Source organism: Phytophthora ramorum, assembly GCF_020800215.1.
Source record: "Phytophthora ramorum isolate Pr-102 chromosome Unknown Phyram_PR-102_s0002, whole genome shotgun sequence".
Lineage (NCBI taxonomy): Eukaryota > Oomycota > Peronosporomycetes > Peronosporales > Peronosporaceae > Phytophthora > Phytophthora ramorum.
In genome coordinates, this window is record NW_027150648.1 from 2,416,384 (window position 1) to 2,444,258 (window position 27,875).

Genomic DNA, 27,875 nt, shown 5'->3' on the forward strand with positions numbered 1-27,875 from the left:
GCATATGGGAGTATGTATGTACTTCTTGCCAGGGAAACCGTCCCCTTACGCTGCAGTCTCGTTCATCTCGCTCTCGTAGCGCAGCTGATCCTGCTTGGCCGCCTCCATCCACGGCGCCCTATCTTCAGGGCCCATGTCCTTCCAGATCTGCGACAGCCTGCGCATGACATCGACCATCTGCGGGTTTTCGCCTAGCGACTGCTTCACCTCAACTCGACTGGCGACGCTAAACAGCACGTACGCACTGCGAGGCTTGCGCACACCACTCAGCGCTGAGCTGGTGCCCTCCCTCTTGACCTTCTTCTCCCTTTTAATCTTTTGCTGCTGGTGCTTCATGGCCGTCGGCGACCAAGGTGATCTGGGCAGGCGGCTTTTGTCCGTCTCGGATTTCATGGCCGCTGCGTCGCTGACGTCAGTCATGTGCTCCTGCTTGAGCACCTTGCTCTCCTTCTTCAGGCTGAGCTTCTCGACGTTCGCAAACTCTTCCTTAATCGTCCATGCCAGCGCGCCCTTAGTGGCGCTTTCGTCCAGCTCTGCCACCTGACGAATCTTCTTCAGCACATATGATGGCTGGAGGTCCTCGTTCGCCTCTTGTCGGATCTTCGCACAGAAGTCGAGAGCGACCTTAGCCGCATCCATACTCGTTGCCCGCAACAAGAAAGACACTAGCGCTTCCGTGCGCTGGTCCACCATATCCTCATTCTGGTCGCGCTGTTTGCGCTTCTTTGCACGCTTGGCTTCACGCTGCATCTGCATGCGCTTAGCCTCTTTCATGATGAGCTCATCCACACGATCCTGATGCTGCTTCACATTGGCTCGGGCCGCAGTTAACTGACGGTCAAGTTTCGCGCGCTGCTCCTGTAGAACATGGCGAACGTCGTGCTCCTTCTTCTCACGAATCTCCAGGTCCGCGTTATCTTTCTCGCAAATGCGCATGAGGGAGTCGCACCGACGACCGATTTCAGTCGCGGTGCGCGAGCGAAGGTAATAATCGAAAGCGAACATCTCCATGCTACAGATTTCCTGCTTGATGCGGTCCCACGCTCCATAACCGAACTGGTTCACCAAGCACAACAGAACACGGTCCTCCTCTTCGGTGAAAACCTTGCCTCCCTTGCCCTGGTAATTGATTGGCATGTCCTCCCACGGGTTTGCATAGCGCCTCACCTTACGCGCCGTCTCCTCAGTCAAACGCTCGATTTCAAGCAGCTTCGACTCGCCCTTCTCGATGGACTTCATGATTTTATGCCAATCACTCAGCTCGTCCTGGCCACGGGCAAGGAATATCTTCGAGTATTGTTCGACCTCGTCCAATGGTTTCATCATCTCGCGAGCCACAGCCTCAATGTTACCACGACCGTAGCGCGCAAGAAGCTTAATGAAAAGGAAAAACTGGGGCTTATTCCAATTGCTATAGGCCTCGGACACCAATTCCTCCTTCTCTTGAAGTTCTTCATCAGTGAGGTACTGCGCATGCGGCGGGAGCGGCGGCTTCTCCATTTCAGCCTTGGCTAGCTCATAGTTTGCACACTCGATCTCGTGCAGTTCAATGAGTCGCTTGCGGTTGTAAAACTGCCATTCATCCATGCGCGGTAAGCGCAAGGCCTTGGGTAGCTGCTTTTGCTTTGCCCTGTGTTTGCCCTCGGACGATACGTGACTATGACGAAGAACAGTACGCCGCTCGCGCTTGCCCATACCTTCCGCCATCTGGCGAGCTAGTTCTGCATCAGCAAGACGCTTCAATTCCTCTTGACGTTCTTTTTCGTTGGAGTAGTCGATGCCATCGTGGTTCTGACAACCTCCACCATCAAGCTTAAAGTCGAGCATGTCACCCTTATCGTGCACTTGCATCTTTTGCTTCATTTCTTCCGTGCGCTGCTCACCCTTCGCGAGAATAGCATCGATATCTTCGTCAGTGATGGTCGAGTCCGTCGTGCGGAACACTTGATCAGCACCAAAGCGAATCATCTCCAGCATATCATTCTTGGTAAGTTTCGCCTGTTTCTCTTGCAGGCGACCTTGCTGCACAACCATAGCGTCCAGTTTCAGCTTTTGCTGTGCGCGCTCAATAATTTTTTCCTCAACCGAATCCGCCGTGACAAAACGGTACACATTCACCTCCTTCTTCTGACCGATACGATGCGCACGATCTTGAGCTTGCAAGTCGGCTTGCGGGTTCCAGTCCGAATCGTACAGAATCACAACGTCTGCCGTGTACAGGTTAATACCTAGGCCACCAGCGCGGGTGGACAGCAGAAACAGGAACTTGGACGAGTTTGGTCTGTTGTACTCATCGATAGAGCTTTCGCGATCTTCATACGAAGTCTGACCATCGATACGGCAGTAGTTATACTGGCGCATGCGGCAGAAATCCTCCATAATATCCAAGACTCGCGTCATCTGCGTAAAAATGAGCACACGAGAACCACGCTGCTTGAGCTTCTTCAGCAGCTTGTCCATCAGCACCATTTTACCACAGTTTTCCACCACGTGCTCTCCCAAAGGATCTAGAGACCGGTCCTCCTGGCCTTCGAAAAGATACGGGTGGCCGCAGCACTTTCGTAACTGCATCACAATGTTCTGTAGCGCACTCTTGGACACACCACCTGAGCCGCCCATAATTGTGTTCATATCGCGGAGCAACAGCGACTTGTACAGTGCCTTTTGCATTTCGGACATGCCCACAAACAGCAGCGTTTCCTTCTTCGGCGGAAGGCTCTTCTCTACATCCGCCTTAAGACGACGAAGCATGAATGGTCGCAGAATCTTGTGCAGTTGGCTAATCATCTGCTTCTTCGCTTCATCATCATCCACATCAAGATTGAACCAATCGTCAAACTCCTGAGACGATGCGAACACATCGGGCAGCAGGAAGTTGAGCAATGCCCACAGCTCGTGCAGGTTGTTCTGAAGAGGTGTGCCCGTTAGCAGCAGTCGGTGCTCCGTGTCAAGCATACGGACGACCGTAGAGAATTGGGAGCTCTCGTTCTTGATGCGATGCGCCTCATCAATAATGAGGAATCTCCACGCAAACTTGCATAGCGCTGTCTTCTCCTTCAGACACATTTCGAAAGTAGTCACACACACGTCAAACTTGCGCTTCTCGTCGGGCAAACCGGGGCACAACACCTCCTGAACACATCGCAGGCGCTCCTCTTTGTTACCGTGGAATTTCACGGCACGCAGAGATGGACACCAGCGCTGGAACTCGGCCAGCCAGTTACTCAGTGTAGACTTGGGCACCAGGACAATGTGCGGGCCAGAAATGTTCTCAAACTCGTAAAAGTAGCCCAGCACTGAAATCGTCTGGAGTGTTTTTCCGAGCCCCATTTCATCGGCCAGAATACCGTTGATACCTTGGTGTGCAAGGTTGACCATCCAGCTGAGTCCCTCTAGTTGGTACGCACGCATCGTACCGAACTTGATCACGGACGGTTGCGTCGTCAGCCGAACGCCCACATGGTGCGACGAGTCGTGCATCATCTCGTCGTCCTCGTCCTTAGTAGAACGCTTCTTGCCCTTCTCCTTGCCTTTGCCATCCTCCGTTTCTGCATCAGCATCAGCATCCAACACCGCTCCCTTCGTGCCCTTCTTGTTCTTCACCTGGCCACTGAAGTGAGCAAACATGTCGCTCTGCGAGAGCAGGTACTTGAGTCTGGCCGACGCAATCTCCGATTTCTTCTTGGCGAGTGCTTCCTTCTGGCGCCTCTCCTCCGCCTTCAGTTCGTCTCGCTCGTCGATCTCCTGCTGCCGGATCTCCTGCCTCATCTTCTTGGCTTCCATCTGCTTCTGCGTGAGTTCACGAGGCTGGCGTTCAAGTCGCGTCTCTTCTTCCAGCACGTGAGTCTGCGTTCAAAACATACACACAAAAGCGTCAATAATGTCCAAAAATCCCGAAAAGCTCTGAATATCCTCCTCTACGCACCTTCTTGCGTTCTCGCTTGCCCTCCACGGTGCCGTACATCTCTTCTCGCTTGCGCGCGCGCTCCCGCTCCACCTCCTCGTCCCTGGCACGGCACTCGTCGTCGTAGCGCTTCTTGTCGGCGACCGCGAGCTCCACGAACTCCTCGCGCTCTCCAGCTGAGAGCTGTGCCCAGCGTGCACTCATCTCCTTGGAAATGCTGCCCAGCTCCATGGGCTCGCCCGTCTCCGCCGCCCTGGCCGCCACGTCGCGCTTCACGACGTCCATGGCACTTTTCTGGAAAAACTGGTAGGCGCTCCTAGCCTTGGCGGGCTGGGAGGCGCTGCTCTCGCCGTTCTGGAACTGCGCCTCCACCGCCACCCAGTCGGCACGACTCTCCTTGGGCTCGCGCGCAGCCATCTTGTCTACGCTCTGGGGGGACGCAAGCAACAAGGCTCTATCTCCGCCTTTTGGCTTCTGACGCGGCTTCCACGCGCTGAATTGGGGTGTACTAGAATGATAGCTGCGAATGTATGTGGTAGCCATAAGATGTTATGTGTATTGAAATGACAGTTTCTAATATATGTGGCGGACACTATGTGATCACTTTGGACGGGGAGGGAGCCATCAGGTTGAAGCCCCAGCCAGACGAAGAAAACGATGGAGACGGTGGCAATGCAGACGAATGAGGCGCCGGTGGCGGCCTTCCAGGGCGCGGAGGACGTCCAGTGGGACACGTGTGCGTCGCACAAGGACTGCGACTCGTGTCTGAACGCGAGCTACACGTGCCACTTCTGCGAAAGTGACTTCCAGTGCCACGTCGTGGGCAAAGGCTGCATTGTGGGCATGAGCACGTGCCACCACCTCGAAGGTTCACGCGCTCTGTTGAAAGATGCAATGCTCTCGTGATTCTGAGGGTTAATGCTCTCTCTTGGTGTGCAGATTGCGAGCGACAGGATCCGCAGTATGTGGGCTATGGACCGCCTCCGTCGGTGGTCATTGCCGTGCTGTGTCTCATGGTGACGCTGACCTGCTGCTTCTGCGGCCTCTCGGCCATCTGTTCGGTCTTCTGTCGAGGCAACAAGTCGCCCTCGCGTCGGGCGAAGCTCGCGGCTGCTTTGGAGAAGGGCAAAAAGAAGAAAAAGACGACACTGAGGTTGGGATTTGGTGCATTTAAAGTGCGTTTACTTGTGCTCATTTGTTGGTGATTTTGCCACAATAGGGAGGAGGAGGAACGCGCCCAGGCGCAGAGACAGCCGCTGTTGCTTGAAGAGATCCGGGAGGGGGAAGTGAGGCTCTTCGAGAACGAAGTGGACCAGGCGTCGCTCGAACGGCTGCGATCTCGCTATGAACAAGATGAACGGCAATTTAACTGGCGCGCTTTTGCCTCGCGGATAACGTGGCTCACCGCGCTCATCACCATGACTGTGCTGGCGCTGATGTTCTACCCTCGCATGCCAGACTACAACGTGTGCAATCGTCAATTTGAATGGGAGTCTATCCTCCACAGTCTCATGGGTCTCGAACCCAAGGTTGAGTACCAAATCCTTGTGAGTGTCATCAACGAGAATCGCTTTGGGTTCGTGCTGGAGTCTGGGAGCGCTGATATCTACCATAACTCGACCCTTGTGGGCAAGTGGGAGCTTGACAAACCGTGGGGGGCGGAAGCAGGAGCTATTAGCGATGTCATCGCGGGCATTAATATTCAGCCGGGCTATTCTGAAGGTATCGCTTTGTGGCGAGACTTCAGCAGAAACGAGCTCATTTTTCGAATCAACGCTACGATCACTGGTTCCATCACGTGGGGGAGGCACAAGGTGCGTTGCTGTTGCGATATGGAGTGAGCTCACCTTACTGATGGCTTGCTATGTTTTGACGTAGATTTATCGCATTTCATCGTCAACACCGGACGTCGAGTTCCTCGTTGGAGCAGAGTATGATCGCGGTCTCTGCAAGTGCACAGAGTACCTGACGCCAACTTAGACTGCTACTCTATGGGTATGTGCGGGATCTAGCTGGCAAAGTGTGTCGAAGAACTTCTTTCGGAGAAGACGATTTATGAGTACGATGCCGTGAGCCTCAAGCATGTTTGCGTAGAGCAGCCGGGTGTCAATTATATGGTAATCGTACGCTCACATGTATTTCCTTCCTTCACCCCTTCAGAAGCTGCCGCTGGGCTGGTAACTAACCATGTCACCTCCACGCGCCGTAAACACTTTCTTCAACATCTTGTCAGCACACGCCATTCGCGCCCGCTCCGGGGTCACGGGGCTACGCAGCTCAAAGTAACCGTGTACACCAGCGTCAGCCCTTGCCGCATAAATCGCCTCCTTGACGGCGAAGAATGCACTGGAGCCCAAGAACAGCGGTGGTTCCCCAACAGCTTTGCTGGAGTGAACAGCAAACTTGTTCTTCTGGTTGGACTCGAGCCATACGTGGAAATCCAAAGGCACATCGTTGGCACTCGGGATTTTGTATGCGCCAGGGCCTCGTGTGAACAAATTGCCGCGTTTCACCCACGGGTGTCCGTCATCACCCCACACCAGCTCTTCCAGCGCGAACAAACCAAATCCTTGCATGAATGCGCCTTCGATCTGGCCAATGTCGATAGCAGGGTTAATACTGGCTCCGAGGTCCATCAGAATGTCAACGCTCAGCATGTGAAAGTCTCCAGTGAGAACATCCAGCTCCACAACTGTGCAAGCCACGCCCGTCGTGAAGTAGTTGAATGCCGTTCCGACCTCAATGTTTTCAGCCACTGACCTCGTGAAGTCATAGCCGCATCGCTCGTTTGGAACGATATAGAATCCTTGAGCGGACATGTTGACGCGCTCCATGTAGGCGGCGTTGGTGACATCGCCGAACGATGCGTCCGAGCCCATACGCTCTCGGATGGGGGCCAACCGAGCCAGAATCTGCTCGCACGCGTCCAGCGTAGCCATTCCATACAGATCTGTGCTCATCGACGCTGCTGATGGTTGCGAGTTCGGGACCTTGTTCGTTGACGTTTCCTCGATGTGCACTAGCTCATGCGGAATGCCGAAGGCACGAGCGGCCACCTGGATCACTTTCGTGTGTAAACCTTGCCCCATTTCAACACCGCCATGGGACACCAGCACACTGCCATCAGCGTACACGTGAACCAGTGCGCCGCCCTGGTTCATGAACTTCGAAGTGAAGCTGATGCCGAACTTTGTGGGCAAAATTGCAACACCACGCTTTTTCCAACGGTTGCTCTTGTTGAACTCCCCAACTTCCGCTTTCTTGGACTCAAAGCCACTGCGATCAATCGTGTGTTGCCACAAAGTCCGCAGGTTGAAGTCCTCCAACGGTTGACCATAGTGCGTGGTTTGTCCTTCGACGTACATGTTGCGGGAGCGGATCTCCTCCGGTGTGAGTTTAAGCGTCTGAGCAATGTGATCGATGTACGTTTCGGCCACGAAAAGACCTTGCGGACCTCCGAAGCCACGGAAGGCAGTATTGGTTGCCAGGTTAGTGCGGCACACGGTGCCATTGCAGCGAAGGTTCGGGATCTTGTAGGAATTCTCGCAATGGAAAAGCGCGCGATCCATCACGGCCAACGACAGATCCATAGAGTAGCCCGCATTATTGTACAAGTCGACGTCCAGTGCCAAAATGGTTCCGTCGCGCTTGATACCAACCTTGTATTTCGCGTAGAACGGGTGACGACCACCAGTGGTAAGCATGTCAACGTGGCGCTCCAATAGACATTTCACTGGACGCTTCATAACGTGAGCAGCGACGGCAGCAGCACACGTGACAAACGCGGTACGAGTCTCTTTGCCACCAAACCCTCCACCTATGCGTTTAGTCATGCTCGTGATCCGGTTGGAGTTAATACCCAGTACTCTCGCCGCCAATACTTGTGCCTTTGTCGCAGCCTGCGTAGAGGAGACGATTTTCATTCCTCCCTCTTGGGGGGTGCAAAGCGAAACGTTGGTCTCGAAGTAAAATTGCTCTTGTCCACCCATGTGCACCTCGCCTTCCAACACAATGGCCGAGTCTGCCAACCCTTTCTCAACGTTGCCACTGTCAATGGTGTGCACGGGTAGTATAAAAGATTTCTCGCGGATGGCTTCTTCGATTGTGGTCACAGACGGTAACTCTTCGTACACAACCTTCACCTTGTCGGCTGCTATCATGGCTAGTTCATGCGAATCCGCAACAACGATACCAATAGGTTGCCCCACACAGAGTACTCTCTCCGATGCAAAACACTCCTCATCTTTTAGCACGGGACCGATTTTGTTGGAGCCTAGCTTTTCTGTCTCGAAGATGGAGGCATCAATGAAGCGGCGAACACCCTCCATCGCAAGCGCTTCACTTGCATCAATGCTCTTAATCAGTCCGTGTGCGCAAGTAGATAAAACCAAAGCACCATGAAGAGTTCCCGGTGTGTTTGGAATATCGTCTGTGTAGACCGCCTCACCGCTCACTTGTAAATACGCCGATTTGTGCATAAGCGAATCTCCAACAGGTCCACGTTTTGTGGTGTCATCACCCACTGGCTGGTGCTTTGAGTCTTGAAGGCCACCAGTTTCCTCCTCGAAGCTTTGGATTCCATGCGAAACAGGGCGAACATGATGCAGGAATGTCTTGCTCGCAGACTGCTCCGTGGCACCGACAATTGGAGCTTTAGGTAACGAAACGGTGGCCTTTTTCGATTGTATGTCGATCTGAAGATGCTGGGATGACGCGATGAAGAACTTGTACAAGAACGAAGAGCACAGACTCTCTCGATATTTCGCCATCCCACCCGGGACACCATCAGGAAGTTTGAAATCGTTCGAGTGAAGCACATCGCAAGCCTCGTCAAACGTAGAAGCATCAAACACTTTGCCGACGAGGAATTGTTCCGTAATGGACGCAGGTTTGGTAATCGGTGCCATACCGCCATACACAGCGGACGCGTCCTGAATGGTCCATGATCCGGTCTCGCGTGAGCATTCCAGTTTTACTCGAATTCCCGCCGTCACGATACTAATATCATCCTCGCGCCGACGTGCTTGCTTGAATGGGAGCATGTATTCCCACTCCTTCGTGTACGGCACATACACGCCCGTGATCACTTCGTCCTGCTCCATCCCCACCTTACGATACGACAGAAAGAAGTCACGCACTCCGGTGTAGCGTGTGCCTCTTATGGAGCTCAGCTCGAGATAAGCATTCATCGCTGCTAGGAGAGGATTCATATCTGAGATCGGACTAGCTGTGACCAGATTGCCACCAATGCAGGCCACATTTCGGATGTGCGTGCTTGCAAACCACTTGAGCATCTTGACGATCGAATCGAACGCACGGGTTTGGTACGGCAGTAAAGTCTTGATGAGCTCCGACAATTGTTGTTTCACCTCCGTGAGAGTCACCGCAGCGCCAAACTTGACGCCTTCAAACGGCTCCGCTCCAGCAAAAACGGTCTGGTTGATAGGATCGCTGGATGTCACATCTTGTGTGCCCACCAACTCCGGAACGCGACTGACGTTGATCAGGTGCGCGTACTTGAGCCCTTTGAATTTCGTCTCGATGCCCATTTCCGTATTCCCCACTGAGATTTTTGCGTCCGGGTATTGGCTCTTGAGATGGAGCAAGTGCGTCATCGTCACGGGCGCGAACCACTGCACGTGCTTCCCGTCGATCTGCAGCACTTGAGGCGCCATCGCCTTCTGCACCAGTTCCTGAGGAAACGACGATGCTACCAGAACAGCAGCCTTCTTAGCTTCACTAACCCCAGCAGTTTCATCCCGCAGTTTGCGTTGCTTAGCAAGCTCGCGGATCTTGCGCGACGAGCAACTTGAGATGTCTTTTGGCTCTCCAGCGTGCAGATCTTCAATGTCAACCTCATGTTTCGGCGCGTTCGGGCAGCCCGGACACGTGCCCTTACAATGTGCCTCATCTGCATCGTCACCGAAGCTCTTGGCGGCATCTAGAATCGGGCGGTAGCCCGTGCAGCGACACAAATTGCCGTCCATGCCGTGCTCAATGTCCTCCATCGTGAGCTCCACGCCCGTCTCTCGCTGCTTCACCATGGAGTACAGGGCCATGATGAAGCCGGGCGTGCAGTAGCCGCACTGAGATGCGTGCGACTCGGCCAGCGCCTTCTGCACCTCGTGCAGCTCCGAAGCTTCGCCCACCCCCTCGACCGTCGTGACGGCGCACGCGTCCATGGCACAGAGCGGGGCCAGGCACGAATTCACCGACACGTGACGCACGCGCCCCGAGGCTGCATCGAATCTGGAGACCATGACGGTACAGGCGCCGCAGCCGCCCTCTCCGCAGCCAAGCTTGGTGCCGGGGAGTCCCAGGTCGTTGCGCAGGAACTGCAGCAACGTCTGCTCTGGTCGCACGTCCTTCTCGGGGATCTGGAGGCGCTGACCATTCACGTACAGCAGCAGGTTGCGCCGCACGCCGTCGGAAGTGCCGCCGGAAGTTGCAGGATTCGGCGGCATTGCGGGCTGCTGATTGTTGATCTCTGTGGCGAGTTGAAGAATGACCAGCACCCATGAACCGACGCGGTGAATGCGTTCCGACGGTCTGATGAGTCGGCGCTATGTACGAACTGCTGGGCGGACCTCTTCAACATGCCAATCGCAGCGCCTGGAAGCGAGCTGACAGAGCCGCCGTCGCTGCAGGGAATTGGGATCACCACACTCGTGCATGCATGCACGTATACTCACGACTAGTGCTATGCGACTCGCTGAGAGTTACTCTCAGTACTTCCTCCGCCAACGCTGCAGAGAAGTACCTATGTTGTATGCTTCACCACAAACAATTATCTGTATTTTCAATCTGTACACATGCAATTCGCCCTACAAAGCGTTGTTTTCTCTACTATTCATGCACTGCTGACACTTCCACCGCGCGCCAGTCCTTGCCTACAAAGCCCTTCTCTCACAGGACATCCCGCTCACGAGGAGCAGGACTCACTGCTGCCGGCGCCAAAGTCTTGGGTCCAGTAGTGCTTGTACCTGCTGTTGGCGTTGTAGGCATACGCGACTCCGATCATCGTCGACCTGGAACCGAGTATATTGGCCCTGTGGCCTGCAGAGTTCATCCAGGCCGTCATCACTGCAGCCACATCGGTTTGGCCTGCTGCGACGTTCTCGGCAATGGTCGTCCACGAGTACCCTGCGTTCGTAATGCGGTCGGCCATCGAGGAGCCATCGGAACCGGTGTGGCTCATGTAATTCTGCGCCGCCATATCGTCGGAATGGCCTTGCGCTGCCGACTGGAGCTTCGAGTTCATGCAAAGGGGCGAGAGGCCCGCCGCAGCGCGTTCCTTGTTCACGGCGGACAGCATTTGCGTGTGCATCGTACTCGACTGGGACGCAGAAGGAGCTTTGGTTGTAGCTGCTGGTGTCTTGGTTGTAGCTGCTGGTGCTTTGGTCGTGGCTGCTGGTGCTTTGGTCGTGGCAGCAGGCGCCTTCGTGGTAGCTGTTGGCGTCGAGGAGCTCTGGCTGGCAGACGACGAAGACGAGGAGCAGGACTCGCTGCTGCCAGCACCGAAATCCTGGGTCCAGTAGTGCTTGTACGTACTGCCGGCGTTGTAGGCGTAGCCGCATCCGAAGAACTTGTATGTGCTGCTCAGTATGTTTTTCTTGTGCCCCGACGAGTTCATCCAGGACTTCATCACCGCCGCCACGTCCTTCTGTCCGGCCGCAACATTTTCAGCGATGGCAGTCCACTTGAACCCCGCCGCGGTGATACGCTGCGACATCGTCGAGCCGTCCGAGCCACTGTGACTCATAAAGTTATTCACTGCCATGTCGTTCGAGTGCCCTTGAGCGGAGGACTGCAGCTTCTTGCTCATGCAGAGCGACGAGAGGCCTTGAGCGGCACGCTCCTTGTTGACCGCGGCAAGAAGGAGCGACTGGAACCCAGTTGGCGAGTATGTTTGCAGATTACGCGTTGTGGTGTTCGTGGCATTGGCAACGGCCACCTGCTGGGTGATGGCATCTCCGATGGCCCTGGGCGCCTCGCTCGCCCAAACGGCATTGCTAAGCAAAGTCACAATGGCCCCAAGAAGCAGGAAGGCCACTCGCCGCTGCTGAAAGCGTTGCACGGAAGTCGACATGGTAGGAGCTTGGGCACAAGGAACGTGGCGGTCAGTTGAAGTCGAAGTCGACGGAGGACAGTAAATCGCGGAATGACGCTAAAGAATAGAGGAGGGCTGAAAAGCATGCCAAGGCTGTCTTGAGGTTACCCCGAGAGGCTGGAGTTGCCAACCAGCCCTCGATTCGAAGCTGCCAAGGCGGGGGTAGCGGAGGCCAGACTTCGGTTCAGCTTCAGGTGACTTTCGCCTCGAGGCTGTTTTCACTGGAAGTAAGTTAGCGCTACTGCCAGCAGTGTCTGTGGCCACAAAGCTAGCAAGGACAGGCAGACTGCTCAAGCACCTACGAAGAACTGCCCCAGAAACAGCGAGCGATGCGATGGCGGTGAACGCTTCAACCGCTGTAGCCATCTTGATACCTTGTCCGGATTGAGAACCAGCTGGCCCAACTGAATGAATACTTCACCCAAGTTAGCGTAAGTCTGTAACGAGGCTTCGTGCCCATGACCCACGAGTTCTGCGAGTGTTCGGGTCTGTGCAGGACCAAGAGGTTGACCCGTCAACACCGGAGGAAATGGGCGCTTGTAATGTGGCTTTTTCATGATCAAACGCTCGAGAACAGTCTGATCGACAATCTAATTCAAGGTTGTCGTCACGGGCACATTCACTGCATCCGGTTGCCCTCGGACGCATCAAATGCTTGTGAAACCACATCGGCAGTGCCAGGGCCTAGTCCAGGATGCTTCGGGCACAGGCAAGACCAGACTTCCGAGGTCGTCTTCAAGACGCTTGTTGACAATGCCTGTCTCTGGCTTCGCACCTCAGCAGCGTCGTGAGCTGCTCATCCTGCGAGTTCATGGCTGTCCCGTGTTGCAGGGCTGCAAGATCCTGGCGAATTGCCTTCAAACTCAGATGGTTTTTACATTTGCAATGCAATGGGCTCACCGAGACCACCACAGACTCCGAGGAAGTGCACCCAGTGCCTACCGCCGCCTCGATCTTCCGGCGATGACTGCCAATAACTAGAACCACCCAAACTGTGAAGTTGAGTACGGCAACAACTTCACGGCCTTCCTACTTTTACATGCTGTTCCCTTTTACCAGTAGCACCGTTAGTTGAGCTACATCCTGCTTGCGCCCCTCGCACGTAGCGGAGCATATGCTGGTCGTGTCTGCCGTAGCCATGCAACTGCAGCGGGTTCATCCTCGAGGTGACGTTCATTGAGGGCGATGCCCCAACTGCTTTCCCGGCAGTAGTGCGGCCACCCACTGCCTCGAGATTAAACGGACGTGGCTTTCCTCCGCAGCGGGCGTCGTGCCTCCAGCAACCAAATTCATGAACAACGGGGTCTTTTGAACGAGGCATCTGTGCTTCGGCTGTCGCCCAAAATCTTGTCAGGAACGTTCCGCGTTTACGAACGTGCCGCCCACATGCCGTTGGCTATTGCTGCAAGCCCCAGTCTGTAAAGCACGCTGTTTGCTGTCTTTTTTTTCGAGCTAATACGACGATGCCGAAAACGTAAGCTGACCATCGTTGCACGATCACGTGGAAGCGAGCGATGCTGCATTGCAGACTCCACAACCGGCGACGATTTCAGTGCGTCGTTGTATGACAAAGTGGGAAGCGCGTCCGTGTGGCACGGGATAGCCCCGCTCTGTGTCTTGACCGCTGTCTGCAGCTTGACGGCTCCGATAAAGAAGCTGCATACTCGTCACGAAGATGACATTTGCCGCGTATCAGTCCGCCACCACGGCCCAGCTGGTCTGCGAGCAGCTTTCGACATCGGCTGCAGGTCAGCTGGGTCTCCAGCATGTCTGGGGACCAGCACAGACTCGTACCGTACAGGCACTACGAGGCACCACCTCTGCCCGTCGTCTTATCCCGCTTGCTGTTCGCGGCGTACTGCTCGTCGAAATGGTCTGCTCTAAAGCGCTCACTTCTCATTACGCCGACTCGGAGTAACATCTCGCAGAAACAACAAGCGCCATCGTACCCCTCCGACGCCGACAATGATGACCATCACCCGATCTTCGCTCGCTCTTCTGCTCGTGCTCTCCGCAGTGTCCTCGGACGTCTCGACCGCATTTGGCAACTTGCGAACTACGCCGCGCAACCTGCAGACGTACACGCAGAACGACGACTACTACCAGCAAATGCTCGATGCAGTCAACGCTGAGCGCGCCAAGGCCGGTCTTTCGTCACTCTGCACCAACAGCAAGCTGCAAGCCGCAGCAAAACGACACTCGGACGATATGGCAGCAAACAACTATATGGACCACGATGGCGCGGACGGCTCGACCATGTCGCAGCGAGTTACCGACGCAGGGTACGACTGGAATGCTGTCGCCGAGAACGTGGCTGCCGGCCAGGAGGACGTCGCTTCGGTAATGGAGTCCTGGATGAACTCTGAAGGCCACCGAGCCAATATCCTGGGTTCCGATTACACTATGATCGGAGTTTCCTACGCCTACAGCTCGTCCACGACGTACAAACACTACTGGACCCAAGACTTTGGCGCTAGTGACACTGATGCGTGCGATGGAGGCAGCTCAACCAGCTCTCAGACGACCGACCAGACCCAGCAGCAGACCCAGGACGAGGTTGCTCGTGAGGCGTCCACGTCACAGGAGTACACTTCAGCTCCGTCCACCACGGCACCTGCAACCACGGCCCCCCCTGCCACTACTGCCCCCCTTGCCACTACTGCTCCGACGACCACCGCAGCTCCTGCTACCGAGGCACCCGCTGCTACCACAGCAACGCCTGCTACGGAGACGCCCGGTTGCATGGCCAAGAAGTAAGCGAAATTCAGCGTTTGATGTCGTAAGGAAGGCCGAGCAACCGGTGTCGAGCTCGAGTCTTCTCTGTGAAACCAAACTGTAGGCAGTAAAGCTGCTCTCGTGTAGAACATCAATCGCAGTATGTAGCGTGTGTTCCACAGCGACTGTGTTTCTTTTACATCGCATTAGCCCTTGCAAATCGGGTTGCCTCTATCTACGCTCTTGGCTCATTCATTCTTTGCTTACCCAGGTTCTTGACGCCACGCGGACTCCTCACGTGCCAAAGTCCTGGCTGCCAGGTTGGTCACGCGCCCCAGCTGCTTTGACAGCATTTCTCGACCCTGTCCACAAACTGCGGTCAGCTCAGGCATAGCCATCGGCTGGTGTGCCTTGTCGGACGCATTCTCGTGGCCGCCGAAGCATTGTTGATCGCACCTGTTCAGGCGGTGCAGTTTGTGCACCGCGCTATAGGTATATGCCTTCGGTCTTGTCCGTGCCCCCTTCTCAACCGCTCCGTGAGTGGTGTAGATCTTGGTCATTATTCAATCTACCATCTCAAAGCCATTCCGACCATCGACCTTGTTCGCAATGATCACCTCTATTCGCTCGTCAGCCAGCCTTCTGATTGTGGTCGCCGGTGTCATTGCCAGCACCTCTGACGCTACTCGCAACCTGCGCCACATTTCGCGCAGCTTGCAGACGTACACGCAGACGGACGGATACCAGACCCAGATGCTGGAGCTCGTGAACGAGCAGCGCGCAGCGAACGGACTGACCTCGCTCTGCCTGAACAGCAAGCTGCTGTCGTCCGCGCTGCGCCACAGCCAAGATATGGCAACAAATGACTTTATGGCACACAACGGGTCTGACGGCTCCACCATGGAGGAGCGGATCACGGAGGCCGGGTTCATATGGACCACCGTTGGCGAGAACGTCGCCGCCGGCCAAGAGACCGTCTCGGACGTCATGACGGCCTGGATGAACTCACCTGAGCACAAGGCAAACATATTGGGCAGCGATTACAAGTTTTTCGGCACAGCGTACTCGTACAACGCGGACACTGAGTACCAGCACTTTTGGACGCAGGACTTTGGCACAGGTGACATCGAATCGTGCGAGAGGAGCAGCAGCAGCGGCAGCTCGACGACTTCAACCACGTCAGATTCGACCGACCAGACGCAGCAGGATGACACCACTCAACAAGACGATGACGAGGTGGCGGGCGAGGCAGCTACCGCATCGGAGACGACGTCGCCGATCACCACGACAGCCGCGACTGCCACCACCACAACGGCGATCGGACCTGTTGCCCCTACCAGCGGGTGTAAGGCGCGTAAACTGTAGATTGTGTAGAACTATGGATGTGTGATGCGAGGCATCACCAATGCTTAGTGATCTCGTGCGTTCCTGTAGACAACAAAGCAACATGCACTTCAACATGGATACTTTTTGGTGGCGCACCGGCACATTTGATGCGCGACCTTTCGCCGAGCTGAACTCATCTTCCAGCGATTTCGTATCTAAAAACTTCGACTCGAAGTTCGAGGCTGCAGAACAGGAAGCCTCGCTAACAGTAGCGCTCGTTCACCAGCAGGTTCGCTCTGCGATGGCAGGGCGCCATGCTCGCTGTCGGCGCTTTTAGCTTAGGAAGTCAAATCGGATTTTCGGCGAACGGGCTCACCTATCCCGCACACGTTTGTAGCCAATGAGAAGTCATAATGCCGTTTCGTCTGGTTCGCCAGAACATTTTTTGTGCTTTTGGTGCTGCGTATTTTTCGAAACTGTATTCCTTGACTTAATCTGAGTATACCTTCAAATGCACCCATAATACAATTTTTGCGCCTCCACAATTTCGTCGAAAAGTGAGGGGGAGAAAGAGACACAGTCAGAAAGCGCACAAGCCACGCAACGCAGACGTCGACGTCGCGGACCGGCCTCCCCACGCACCCAGAACGAGTCTACAGCCCGCACGACAGCGGCATTGCACGCAGCAGACACAGAGCTACCTCGTGGTGCAAGAAACAGCGGCGGAGGCGCGCCGGTTGTCGAGATACGGCGCTTTCTGCACACCACTAGAGCCGTTCCCATGAGGGTGAACGTCGGAGACGAGAAGCGCAGCAAGCGGAAGCTCCCGGCCGCTGCTGCTGCTGAACATGAGGGAGACGCGAAGACTGTTGAGGCTACGACGCGTGAGACGCGCCACTCAAAGCTGCAGCTCAAGTGCGCGGACGATACGACGTTCGACGTGACGTACGAGCAGGCGATGATGTCGTCAACGCTGTGGGTGCTCATGCAAGGTGAGGAGGCTGTTAAGCAGTGCAGGAGTGAGTACAAGAGAACTGATGATCGTTGTAATGATACTGCTGGCAGATGTGTCCGGGAAGAAGCCAAAGAACGGCGTCAAGCAGCACGTGATCCCCATTTTCGACGTGCCCACAGAAAGTGTACAGCGTGCGCTGGATTATTGCAGGTGACGTGGCATTTGAGTCTGTTTTAGACAATTGCAGAGGTGGTTAACGGTGCTTTGTGGGGCTTTGTTTAGTTGTCTTTATAAGCAGCAGGTGGACCGCGTGGAGACGGCGATGTTGGACTGGGAGGACGAGTTTGTTGGTCTGGAATCGAAGGAGCTTTGCGACTTGGCGAAGGTCGCGTCAAACTTGGATATTCAGCCGTTGGTGGACCTTACGTGCCGATCTATTGCGCAGATCATGTCGGCGACGTCCGAGGCGGACGAGCTGCGCAAAAAGTTTGGGCTGGAAGACCCACCTGCTGTTGAATGTAGTTGTGAACTTCGTAGTGACATGGCTGGATTCGATTTCGACATGTTTAACTCACTGGATCACGACCTTTCTACGGAGGAGTATGAGCTGGTGGAGTTCGACCAACCCAGCGTGGACGAGTTAGTTAGTTTTATCAACGGCAGCGGCACCAACCCGAACGCGACGCCGAATCAGACCCAGCAAGTGACAGCAGCCAAGAAAAACTGCCATCTCCACGGAGAGAACTCGTCCGATCCTGGCGATTCCAACACAGGCAGTGCCACCTCCAGCAAGAAGAAGCGCAAAAAACGCAAAAAGAAAAAATCGCCGCCTAGTTCGCGCCAGACCATTGTTTTAGCGAACGCAAAATCAACGTCTACCGTCGAGGAAAGTGCCACAGGATCAGACAAACACACGCAAGAGTCAAGTAGTAGCGACGAAGAAAAAGAAGAACCTGACCCCCAGCCCACCAAGTTGTTAAGTTCCCGAAATGGCAAGAGCACCAAGCCGCAGACACTGGAAGAGAAAGTGCGGCTAGCGCGACAAAATCCGAGCGCGGTCTTCAAGGAGTCACAATTTGAGGACGACGACGATGAAGATATGGCCAAGGTGATCAAAATGTTCGAATTGAACCTCGAGTCGGCTTACCGCGACTGTGACAAGAAGAAGAAGCCTCGTGTAGACTTTGCACCACGCGAAGTGTTCCGGTCCTCTCTTGTGCGCTCTTCGCAGTATGAGTATGTGCAACGTCGTCTTTCGGCCACCATGACGTAGCGATCGCAGCGCAAAACAAGCACAAGCACCAATTGAGTCGTTTTCTGGTTGTCCCGTGCACCTTCGACCGCTCCTGCAAAGTGGAGACCGATGCCAGGAGGAGCGGTGAGTAGTTGACGAAGGAAGGACGTGAGACGCCTCGTCGATTGTGTTGTATGCGTGGCCATTATCCCTAAACTATGCCGACAGCTTTCCGTAATAATATAACAAAACATCTTCCCGAACAACGCATTTTTCCATCTGAAGATCTATTGCATTAGCATGCCTAGTCGGCCGTGGCGTTCACGCGCCACTTGTCGATCTTGAGGTTCTGCAAGAACTGGATGCGGCGGAAGAAGAACAGCAGCCAGACTACGCCGATCACCAAGCAGATGACAGTTTCCACGTAGAAACCGTCGCGTACGATAAGACACTCGCCACCCGCGTCAGTACAAGCTGCACGCTCCTCCGCATCCGAGCATGTACGCGAGCCAATGTCCAGCACCTCGTCATGGAAGTAGCCACCCAGACACTCGCGCGTGGTAAGGTGGTCCACGACGGCAAGGCTGAGCGAGTTGGGCCACTTGGAGCCCAAGTTCGTGACAGTGTTGAGGTAGGTCATGTATGTGCCACCAATAGACGGGTCACTGATACGCGCGTAAAATGCCATCTGCGGGACGTACATCATGTTGGCAGCGACCTCATGCAGGGCACCGATAACCAGAATCACACCGTAGAAAACGAAGTGGGAACTCTCGTCCTGCTCCATCGCCATTGGCGTAATGTACACGAGTCCAGCATACAGAAGGCCCACAGCAAGACGCACGGGGTAGCCCCAGAGGAAAAGGTTGAGCGGCTGCGACGGTTTGATGTACCGGCCGATCATCACCGGAATCACGATACCAAGCGGGATAAGGATCGGTGTAAGCAGCGCCAGCTTTTCCTTCTTCATGCCGTACTCCACCAGCTTTAGCGACGCCACACTCTCTGCAGCAGCGAAGCCAATCTTGCTCGTGAGCAGCATCACAGACAACGAAATGACGCTGGGAAGACGCAAGACGGAGTATAATTGCGAGTAGGTCTGCGCGATAGTAAGACGCTCGCTGCCCTCAACCTCCGGCTTCTCATGCTTGAAGATCCACACGCCTAGAGTGGTGAAGAACATGACCCAGCCCCAGAAGCTCATGAAGCCTGGCAGCGACACCATGCCTTCGTCTTCCGGTTCGCTGCGCAGGTAGCTGTTGCAAGTGCCCGGGTCATTGAGCGCCAAGAAGCCCACGTACGCCACAAAGTATCCGACCGTCTGCCCCACCGTGTTGCACGTGGAGGCATGGCCCACATTTTTCTCCGAGAGCATCGTGATCGCCCACCCATCCACGGCGATGTCCTGCGTGGCCATCATGAAGTAGAGCACGAAGAAGAACACCGTGAGGTAAATGACGTGTGGCTTCTGGCCCTCGCCCTCTCCCAGCAGGTCGCTCATGAACCAGCTGCCCACCACCATGAGTGCGGCGCAGATGAACTGTACGGGGATGAGCCACGACTTGCGGCGGCCGAAGCGTTCACTGTAGAGCGAGTCCACGAACGGCGCCCACAGCAGCTTGAGGCTGAAGGGCCAGGACACGAGGCTGAAGGTGGCTTGGTCTCCGTAGCCCACTTTCTCCTGCAATATGAATGGGATGCTGCTGGACAGGCCCATGGGGATGCCCTGCAGCGTGTACAGCAGCAGCAGGAGCACAATGGACGGCCAGTCGTTCGCTTCCTCCTCCTCGTTCTTCGGCTGTGTAGGGTCTACGGACGTCGGAGAGGCATCGCTAGATGCGGAAGACGAAGAGCTTCCTGCTGTAGAGGACGGTACGTCGCTCGACGCGCCCTTACGCTGTCGCAGAGACGACATTGTCGGCGCAGTCGTTCCTGAAGGTCAACTTGGCGAGTGACGTGTCGGTCAAGCGCTGCGCATCTACTCCTCTGCAATTGGCTGATATTAAGGGATCATTTCGGCGAATCAGATGTAGCTGCGGTAAATGAGGTGCGTCTGCTTCATTTCTTCCTTTGAGCAACACCCTCCTCGTCGCTATGGCTACGCTGTTCGGCAGCCTCCCATCGGCGGCAATGCGCAACCACGGGCGCAGCACGGCGCTCGTCAGCACGGTGGGCAACGACAGCGAGCGCGCGCTGCAGTGGGTCTACGACGACGAGACCAGCAATTGCATGCATTGCAACACGCCTTTCACGGTCCTGACGCGCAAGGTCAGCTGCAGCCTATATGACTTGTATTGGCGTATTTCTAAGTACTTTTCTTTTGTTCTTGACTGCAGCATCACTGCCGACGGTGCGGCAACGTCGTGTGCCACAACTGTTCGCCACATAAGCGCCGCATCTCGTCCACGGACCCTTTTGTATGCAGCAGATCTATGGGGATAAGCAAAGGGTGTGGGGCTGACTGGATGCTTGTTGTGGTGTGTTTGGCAGCCCATGCGCGTCTGCAACACGTGCTACGCTGCGGTGGATGAACACTTTGCGTCACTCGAGTGGTCGGGCCACTCGTCGGCGGAGGTATGATACCCAGGATCATTCTGCTTGTACCGGGGACTAATGCGCAGAGTGCTTGTACAATAATCAGATCCAGAGCAAACCCGATCCGGTGATTGAGGGTCGCGTTCACATCGGGCAGCTGTATGTCAAAGTGGTAGAGGCAATCGGACTGCCGTCGACGGACTCGATCACCAGCGACCCGTTCGTGCGGGTGATGCTGACGGGCAAGTGGTCGCATGGCCAGGAGTGGGGAAACGATCTGAAAAACATCAAGAGTACGAAAAAGAAGTCACGCACGCTCAACCCGCGCTGGCATGAGACGTTCGTGTTCAACGTGTGTGCTCCCGGAGCCGAGCTGGTACTGGAAGTTTACAACTACGGCCAACTGAGCCAGCCTACGAAGCTCGGAGAGGCTACTATCCCGTTGTCCCAGATAATGGATCAACGACGCCATAACAAGTGGCTGGATCTGTTGCTGCCGGAGAAGCTTCACCGCGCAGGACTTAATAACGACGCTAGAGCGGGCCGTATCCACGTCCTGCTCCACTACAAATTCTCGCGAATGGCTGAATTTTGCAGCTACTTTTCATCGGAACAAGACTACGTCTTCGAGTGGCCAGAGTTTCAAGCGGCACAACTGTACAGCAACTTCTGGGTTCTGCTCGACAACCTCTGGCCGTACTTGGAAGTGATATGGCAAATTTTGCCAACGCTGAACTGGGAGCATCCGACACACTCGTTCATGTGCTTCGCGCTGTGTGTGTGGCTGTGCCTATCGCTGCAGTGGTTACCAGTAGTTATCCACCTTGCACTCATTGCATTTGTGCTGCGGAACTACTTTGAGCTGAACTTTCACTCGTTTGCGTCAACGAATGACACCAAGGACCATCCAGCTGGCGCTAACGTTAATCTGGACAACGACATGAGCAACGGCTCATTTCGTCAGTACAATCTCCCGTCAGGATTCAACCATCTCATGAACAAGATGACCCACGTCACGATCGATCATGAAACGAAGCGAACGTTGCAGTCGGTGCAGAACAACATGGCCTGGTGGTCGAGCCTCATCAACAACCTCGAGCTCATGTTTTCGTGGGAGGACACGTTCTACACCGCGCGCATTCTGCTCTACCTCATTGTGAGCTGTGTGCTGCACATCGTGATCCCCAACAAGTATCTGCTGTTGGCGTTCGTGGTCTACCTCTTCGTCCAATGGACCGTGCCGTTCATGTGGCTCACTCATTTCATCTTCGCCATCCGTCAGTCCATCCGCTCCCTGGTGCACCAACACCGCCTTCGGAGCTCAATGGCGCAGGCGGATCTGAACGCAAGGCTTCCTGGCGTGGGTCTAGGTGGTGGTCTCAGCTTGGCTGACCAGCCACGAGGTATGCGCCGTACGGTCTCCAATGCAAGCGCCCGTGCTCACGCACGCGTGTCCAAGAAGGAGGAGGCTTTCGGTGCTGCTGCCTCTGCCATCTCCGAGCGATTCGTTGTGTCTGGCGAGCCCGCTCTTCGCAAGCGGCAGTGACAAGCAACGCTGACTCTTATATATAATGTGTGCGTGCGAGTTAGAAGTCGTAGGCAACCAAGCGGACAGTCAAAGTATCTGTACAGCTTATTGCTTTTGCAAAAATGGCTACTTTTTTGCTACATGTACATGGCTACATTTTTGTTGCAGTGTCGAACGGAGGGGTGATGCGATCGTCCGATTGTAGCGGTACCAAATGGCCGGTACAGTGTGACCTCGGCATCACAACCAGCGTAACGCATAGCAAAACGTTCAGCCTTGTGGGCTTCGCTTCGACGTGTCTATCGCCGCCACCGCTGCCGGCCTAAGAGCGCCGCACATCGTTGCTGCTGTTTCGCTGTTCATTTGAGCTGATTACGGGGTCGCGATGCTGCTGCAACGCCTCGTGGTGATGCTCTACTCGCTGTGGGCGCTGCTGCAGCGCGTCAAGCACAAGAAGTGGTTCTTCCTCATCTTCGCCAGCTTCTACATGGGCCTGCGCTCCACACAGAAGCAACCGGTGGTGGGGAAGCCGCGCGACGTGTTCATCAACCAAATGATCACCGAGTCCAAGGACGTCGGCATCCGCATGGAGCCGACACCGGTGCTGGCGCCGTGGACCAACGTCAGCTTCGAGTGCGTGGGCTGGAAGCGCATCCAGTCGTGCAGAGAAGAGAAGCCTGAAGACGAAGCGGAGGAGACGCCCGAGCCGGAGAAGGACTTCCTAGGCTGCTCAGAGGAGATCGGGACGCAAATGGCAGGTTACTGCATTGTTAGGAATCGCACGTCCGGAGACCTGTACAAGCTCATGGTAAGCTCCTGCGACTCGCTGCCAACTGGGTACTATACGTGTGATATGGCGCGGGATTTCTCGGAGTTTGGGTATCACTCCGTCAAGTATGAGCACACACCGGTGGCACCTTCGTTGGCGTTGCCCTATGCGGCGACAAGCAAGCGTCAACCTAGCAACGGCGTGTTGATGATCATTTACGACCGCGTGCTGCCGTCGGCGTATGCTACAATTAGGATGTTACGCGTGCAAGGCTGCGAGCTGCCGGTGGAGTTATGGTACCGGCCAGATGAAATGTCGATCGACAATCCTATCGTTCACAAACTGCTGTCGGACTACAACGTGCGGATGCGACCTATCTTCGATCGTCGCGCAATGGGGTTCCACGTCAAGCCGTACGCAGTTTATTACAGTAACTTTGACAACGTGCTGTTGCTAGATGCCGACAACTTGCCCGCGAAGGACCCGACCTACTTGTTCGAGGAACCGGAGTTTTTGCGCACGGGCGCTATCTTCTGGCCAGACTACTGGCAGCCGTCCAACTCGCTTTTCCAGCTTTCCAACACGAGTTTGCTGTGGCAGCTCACTGGTGTGAACTATGTGGACATGTTCGAGCAAGAGAGTGGTCAAGTGCTGATCGACCGACTGCGCAGCAAGCGAGCGCTGGACAAGCTCATGTACTACTCGACCCACCAGCCCCGGTTACTGGAGCAACTGCATCTCATCTGGGGAGACAAGGACCTGTTTCGATTAGCATGGCTCAACAGCAGTCAGCCGTTCCACTTCATCAAGTATCCTCCTGCAGTGGGCGGCTTGGACTTGGAGAAAGAGAAGGGCGTGTTCTGCGGCCTCGCCATGATTCAGCATGACGTGCAGGGCAACCTCGTGTTTTTCCACCGAAACTCCATCAAGCTGGACGGCAAGCCGGACCAGCCGCGTATTATGAGTCACATCCAGGAGTACTCTCTGGAGGGCAACCCGCGCGAGTACCGCATCTTCCAGGCCGTGTACGCGCACAAGGAGTGCTGCTACTACATTGGCACCGACTCGCTACCGGACGGCCGGCCAGCGACGCAGGTGACACCCATCGATTCGACCATCTACGCCTCCATCGAGGACTTGGCGATCCAGTTCTCCGTCGAGGCTCGGCAATTGCTGATCGACGACGCCATGGCCAACGACCTAGGGTTCCGGTCCATGCGCGTGCAGTACATCGTGGCGCTGTTCCTGTTGGCCTATGTGCTCGCCATCATAACGTTCGTTTGGTGCAAGGGTCGACCAGCGCGGGAACGACTGCCCAGTCGCTGGAAACCCATGGAGTCCAAAGAGAGCTAGCGGCGTGAAGAGAGATAGGGACCAGACTAGACAGACAGCTCTAGAGCGCCATCAATATAAGCACAGTGCAACGTGATGCTCATACACGCAATGACCCGGCACAGCAGGTAGGGCAAAAGCGCTGCTAAAAACGCTATGTTTACTCTAAAAGGATACATTTAATCGCTAAAACGCAGCCATATTGAAGTTCGCCCATTCCGCCCCATCCCCGCCCCAAGCGTTAAACGCCAAGCAGCACTCGCAGCTCTTCCCGGTGGTGGCCCATGCAGACCGTGTTGCGGGCGCGAGGCCGCGCACTGGCCGCCGCGCGGATGCCGCGCCCATCTCCGGCGGCGCTGGTGCCCTCGCGGTCGCGGCTGCAGCTGCAAGTGACGCGCGCGGCCTTCTCGGGGCCGCCGACTGGTCCGAATTCTGACTTCCCAGCGTCTGATTTCGACCGGAGCGAGGGGCGGAGCAGCCTGTGGATGGGCCTGGCGCTGACGGCGGCGGCCATGGCACTCGCAGCGACGGAGGCAGCTGCGGACGCGGAGGAGCCGGCAGGGGACGCGCGGGAGGACCCCAAGCAGATCGCCAGACACATCCACGAGCACAAGGAGGAGGTGCAGGCTGCGGCCAAAAAGAATGAGAGCAAGAAGCGTGCACTGCGGAAGAGGAAGACCAGCGTGCGGGACGGCAAGATGGTGGTGAGCACGGCGGCAGTGCGCGGAGACCGCACGTACATGGAAGACACGTCGTATGTCTCTTCCTGCAAGCGGTTCGCGGCCGTGTACGACGGCCACGGAGGTGCCGCCGTGTCGCAGTACCTGCGCAACCAGCTCTTCTCGATGATTGCCCCGGAGCTGGCACAGCTGGATCAGGAGGTTCTAGCGGAGACCAAGGGCGAGAATAATGTCATGGCCAAGTCGTCGAGACGTCAGAAGGTGGCGACGATGCTGCGCGATGCAGTGCACAAACTGGACCAGGAAGTGATCGCCAAGAACGAGTGGAAGTTCCAAGGCTCGACGGCGGTGGGTGTGCTTTTGTTTGACGATGTGCTCTACTCTCTTAATGTTGGGGACAGTCGAGCGGTGTTATGTCGATCGGGAGACGTAGTGGAGCTTACGCGGGACCATAAGCCTAATGACCCTCAGGAACGAGCTAGAATTGAATCACTGGGTGGACGGGTGCAGTGGTATGGCTACGTTGATGCTCAAGGCGAGCCTATTGAGCCGTACGGAGCTTACCGAGTGAATGGTAATCTGGCGGTGGCGCGAGCTATCGGAGACCGTGACTCGCGGCCGTTCGTGGTCGGCGAGGCGGAGATCCGGCAGTACGACCTGGAGTACGACAAGGACGAGTTCATTGTGATCGCGTCGGACGGGCTCTGGGACGTCTTCACCAGCAGTGAGGTGGTCACGTTCGTACAGGACGTCATGAGCGGCGAGCTGGGCGGACGCGAGGCCTGGAGCAGCGGCGGCCACAGCGACACCCGCGTGCCCATTTTCGAGTGGTCGCAGCAGTACACGAGCGACCGTTCCATGATCAAGGCCGCACGCAGGCGGCGAAAGGTGCAGATCGCCAAGTACTTAGTACAGGAGGCCCTCTTCCGCGGCACTTCGGACAACGTGTCAGTCGTGGTGGTGTGGCTGCGTTAAGCAGGCCGACCCTCCGTTCTGTGGGCACCGGTGGCAGAAAATATTCGTGGGTGGCGTAAGGTATCTTCATTTTGTATTCTTAAGAAAATTGAAACAATCTTTTTCCTTCTCATCTTGTTGCCTTTGCCGCGTGCGAAATCAGACAGCAAAAACTTGACTTGGTTGAAGTGGATTTTGCACCAGAAAAAAGCGGTGTGGCACACACCATCACTCCAGGCGTCGCCTTCGAAGAGATAGTACTCGTCACCATACAAGTACTACAGGCATATAGGCATTGGTAGGCACAGGTTTGCACGCACACACAAATCCAGCCCAGGAGCGGCCGCGGCATCCCATGTTTGCGATGGGGCGGAACATTCGTCTGGCTTTCGCTATGGCCAACGTCAACAAGTGGGCGATAGTGCGAGTCTGAGTGATGGTCACTCTGGATTTTCGGCCAATCGCGAGGCACCTCAGTGCGAATTTTCTCCTCAAAAAAGACTTAGCGTCGGACATATTCTCAGCACACAAAAACACTTTCAGCTTCATTGCCAAATTGGCCGACAACTACACAAGTCGCACTTCAGCACTATACCATGAGCAGCCCCACTGCCGGGTCTTCTACTACCAGCTCCATGGACGACGCAGGCCCTCTTTTCCAGGTGCAGAGCAACTTTGACGACGAACTGCAGCTCCAGTTCGCACCCGCTACAGACGAAACGCCCGTGTACGTTGCCGGTGAGGTCGCGTCTCCCGTGACGCAGTACCGAGACACCCCATTCCAGTTCACCACCGCATCCATGGACCAGTTCGAGGAACTGGACAGCTTTAACCCCTTCCCAACATCGGGCAAGCAACAAGCGATGGAGTTTACGCTCCCCAAACAGGTCGTGGCATCCCCCTTGTCGCCCTCGGCGGCGGTGGAAGTCCCGGTCAAGGAAGGATGGGACTCGTTCTTCGGATCGGCGTTCCCGAGCTTCCCGTCGTTCGCGGATCCAGACAAGATCGTGACGACGCTCCAGAGCGCGCTCGCACCATTTGAGTGCGTCGTGCGCGTCGAGAACCACTGGACGCTACGGGTCTCGTGGCTCTGCGTCGCAGAGGAGATCGCCTTCTCAATTTCCCTTGCAAAGGAACTGGGACATGAAGACAAGTACGAGGTGGCGTTCCGCCGCGAGTTCGGAGATGAAATGGTGTTTCAGCAATTGGTTGAGTGCATTCGTGCTCGCTGTGGCGACGTCGATGCCGAGCCGCTCTTTTTCGCCGACTCGACGCTAGAACCGTGGCTGGATGCCGCCCAGGAGTTGAAGGGCCGTCGGTATGCTATTCGCGATACCGAAGCAGCACAGCTGATCAAGGAAATGAATGCAGAGTTGGACGCGGATACGCTCTACGAGGTGGCCAAGATGGTCAAGAACCACTGCCGGCATCACGGCAACCGTCGACTTTTCCTCGAAACCGATCGCTCTGGACTGGTTCGAGCTCTCAAGTGGATGCTTGCCGACTCGGAAGTGCTCGCGCGTTTTGCCGCGTTCATTTTATTTCAGTTCGCCAAGGAGTCGTGTGATGGTGAGAGTGTTGAGCTGTTTTCATCTGCTTTCGAGCGCAACTCGATCGAGCTGTTGCTCTCCGAGCTTGAAAACCGCGAGAACGATAGTGCTTGCTCCCAGTTCACGATTCCTATGATCGCTGAAATTTGGCAGAGTTGGATTTTCGCGTAAACCTCAACTTTCAAGTTATCGAGAGCACAACTTGTGTTGCAGCAGGTGTCATCCTTGACCGTACATTACTCAGCCCAGCGTCTGCCTTCCACTCGTAGTGTGCGACAGCGCA

At 55.6% G+C, this 27,875-nt stretch overlaps 9 protein-coding genes across 9 annotated transcripts; 6 read left to right on the top strand and 3 right to left on the bottom strand.

Moving 5' to 3' along the window:
* Positions 1-45: 45 nt before the first annotated feature.
* KRP23_2183 (putative chromatin-remodeling complex ATPase chain) lies at positions 46-4,321 on the bottom strand (the record flags this gene model as incomplete). Its single annotated transcript, XM_067886885.1, has 2 exons — positions 46-3,846; positions 3,926-4,321. 2 exons carry the CDS (start codon positions 4,319-4,321, stop codon positions 46-48), a joined length of 4,197 nt encoding a protein of 1,398 aa, XP_067749524.1.
* A 240-nt stretch (positions 4,322-4,561) lies between these two features.
* On the top strand, positions 4,562-5,884 carry KRP23_2184 (uncharacterized protein; the record flags this gene model as incomplete). The annotated part of the gene is made up of 4 exons (XM_067886886.1): positions 4,562-4,772; positions 4,844-5,057; positions 5,124-5,718; positions 5,783-5,884. The coding sequence occupies 4 exons, from the start codon at positions 4,562-4,564 to the stop codon at positions 5,882-5,884; spliced, it is 1,122 nt and encodes a 373-aa protein (XP_067749525.1).
* Positions 5,885-6,060: 176 nt separating this feature from the next.
* Positions 6,061-10,368, bottom strand: KRP23_2185 (Xanthine dehydrogenase; the record flags this gene model as incomplete). The annotated part of the gene is made up of 1 exon (XM_067886887.1): positions 6,061-10,368. The coding sequence occupies one exon, from the start codon at positions 10,366-10,368 to the stop codon at positions 6,061-6,063; it is 4,308 nt and encodes a 1,435-aa protein (XP_067749526.1).
* Positions 10,369-16,836: 6,468 nt separating this feature from the next.
* Positions 16,837-18,283, top strand: KRP23_2186 (SKP1-like protein 20; the record flags this gene model as incomplete). The annotated part of the gene is made up of 3 exons (XM_067886888.1): positions 16,837-17,047; positions 17,121-17,220; positions 17,293-18,283. 3 exons carry the CDS (start codon positions 16,837-16,839, stop codon positions 18,281-18,283), a joined length of 1,302 nt encoding a protein of 433 aa, XP_067749527.1.
* Positions 18,284-18,548: 265 nt separating this feature from the next.
* KRP23_2187 (Acetyl-coenzyme A transporter 1) lies at positions 18,549-20,159 on the bottom strand (the record flags this gene model as incomplete). The annotated part of the gene is made up of 1 exon (XM_067886889.1): positions 18,549-20,159. The coding sequence occupies one exon, from the start codon at positions 20,157-20,159 to the stop codon at positions 18,549-18,551; it is 1,611 nt and encodes a 536-aa protein (XP_067749528.1).
* Positions 20,160-20,338: 179 nt separating this feature from the next.
* KRP23_2188 (Early endosome antigen 1) lies at positions 20,339-22,325 on the top strand (the record flags this gene model as incomplete). The annotated part of the gene is made up of 4 exons (XM_067886890.1): positions 20,339-20,512; positions 20,581-20,661; positions 20,735-20,818; positions 20,886-22,325. 4 exons carry the CDS (start codon positions 20,339-20,341, stop codon positions 22,323-22,325), a joined length of 1,779 nt encoding a protein of 592 aa, XP_067749529.1.
* Positions 22,326-22,692: 367 nt separating this feature from the next.
* Positions 22,693-24,429, top strand: KRP23_2189 (uncharacterized protein; the record flags this gene model as incomplete). The annotated part of the gene is made up of 2 exons (XM_067886891.1): positions 22,693-23,436; positions 23,959-24,429. 2 exons carry the CDS (start codon positions 22,693-22,695, stop codon positions 24,427-24,429), a joined length of 1,215 nt encoding a protein of 404 aa, XP_067749530.1.
* Positions 24,430-24,692: 263 nt separating this feature from the next.
* Positions 24,693-26,063, top strand: KRP23_2190 (putative protein phosphatase 2C 71; the record flags this gene model as incomplete). The annotated part of the gene is made up of 1 exon (XM_067886893.1): positions 24,693-26,063. One exon carries the CDS (start codon positions 24,693-24,695, stop codon positions 26,061-26,063), a length of 1,371 nt encoding a protein of 456 aa, XP_067749531.1.
* Positions 26,064-26,638: 575 nt separating this feature from the next.
* On the top strand, positions 26,639-27,763 carry KRP23_2191 (uncharacterized protein; the record flags this gene model as incomplete). The annotated part of the gene is made up of 1 exon (XM_067886894.1): positions 26,639-27,763. One exon carries the CDS (start codon positions 26,639-26,641, stop codon positions 27,761-27,763), a length of 1,125 nt encoding a protein of 374 aa, XP_067749532.1.
* Between the last annotated feature and the right edge of the window lie 112 nt (positions 27,764-27,875).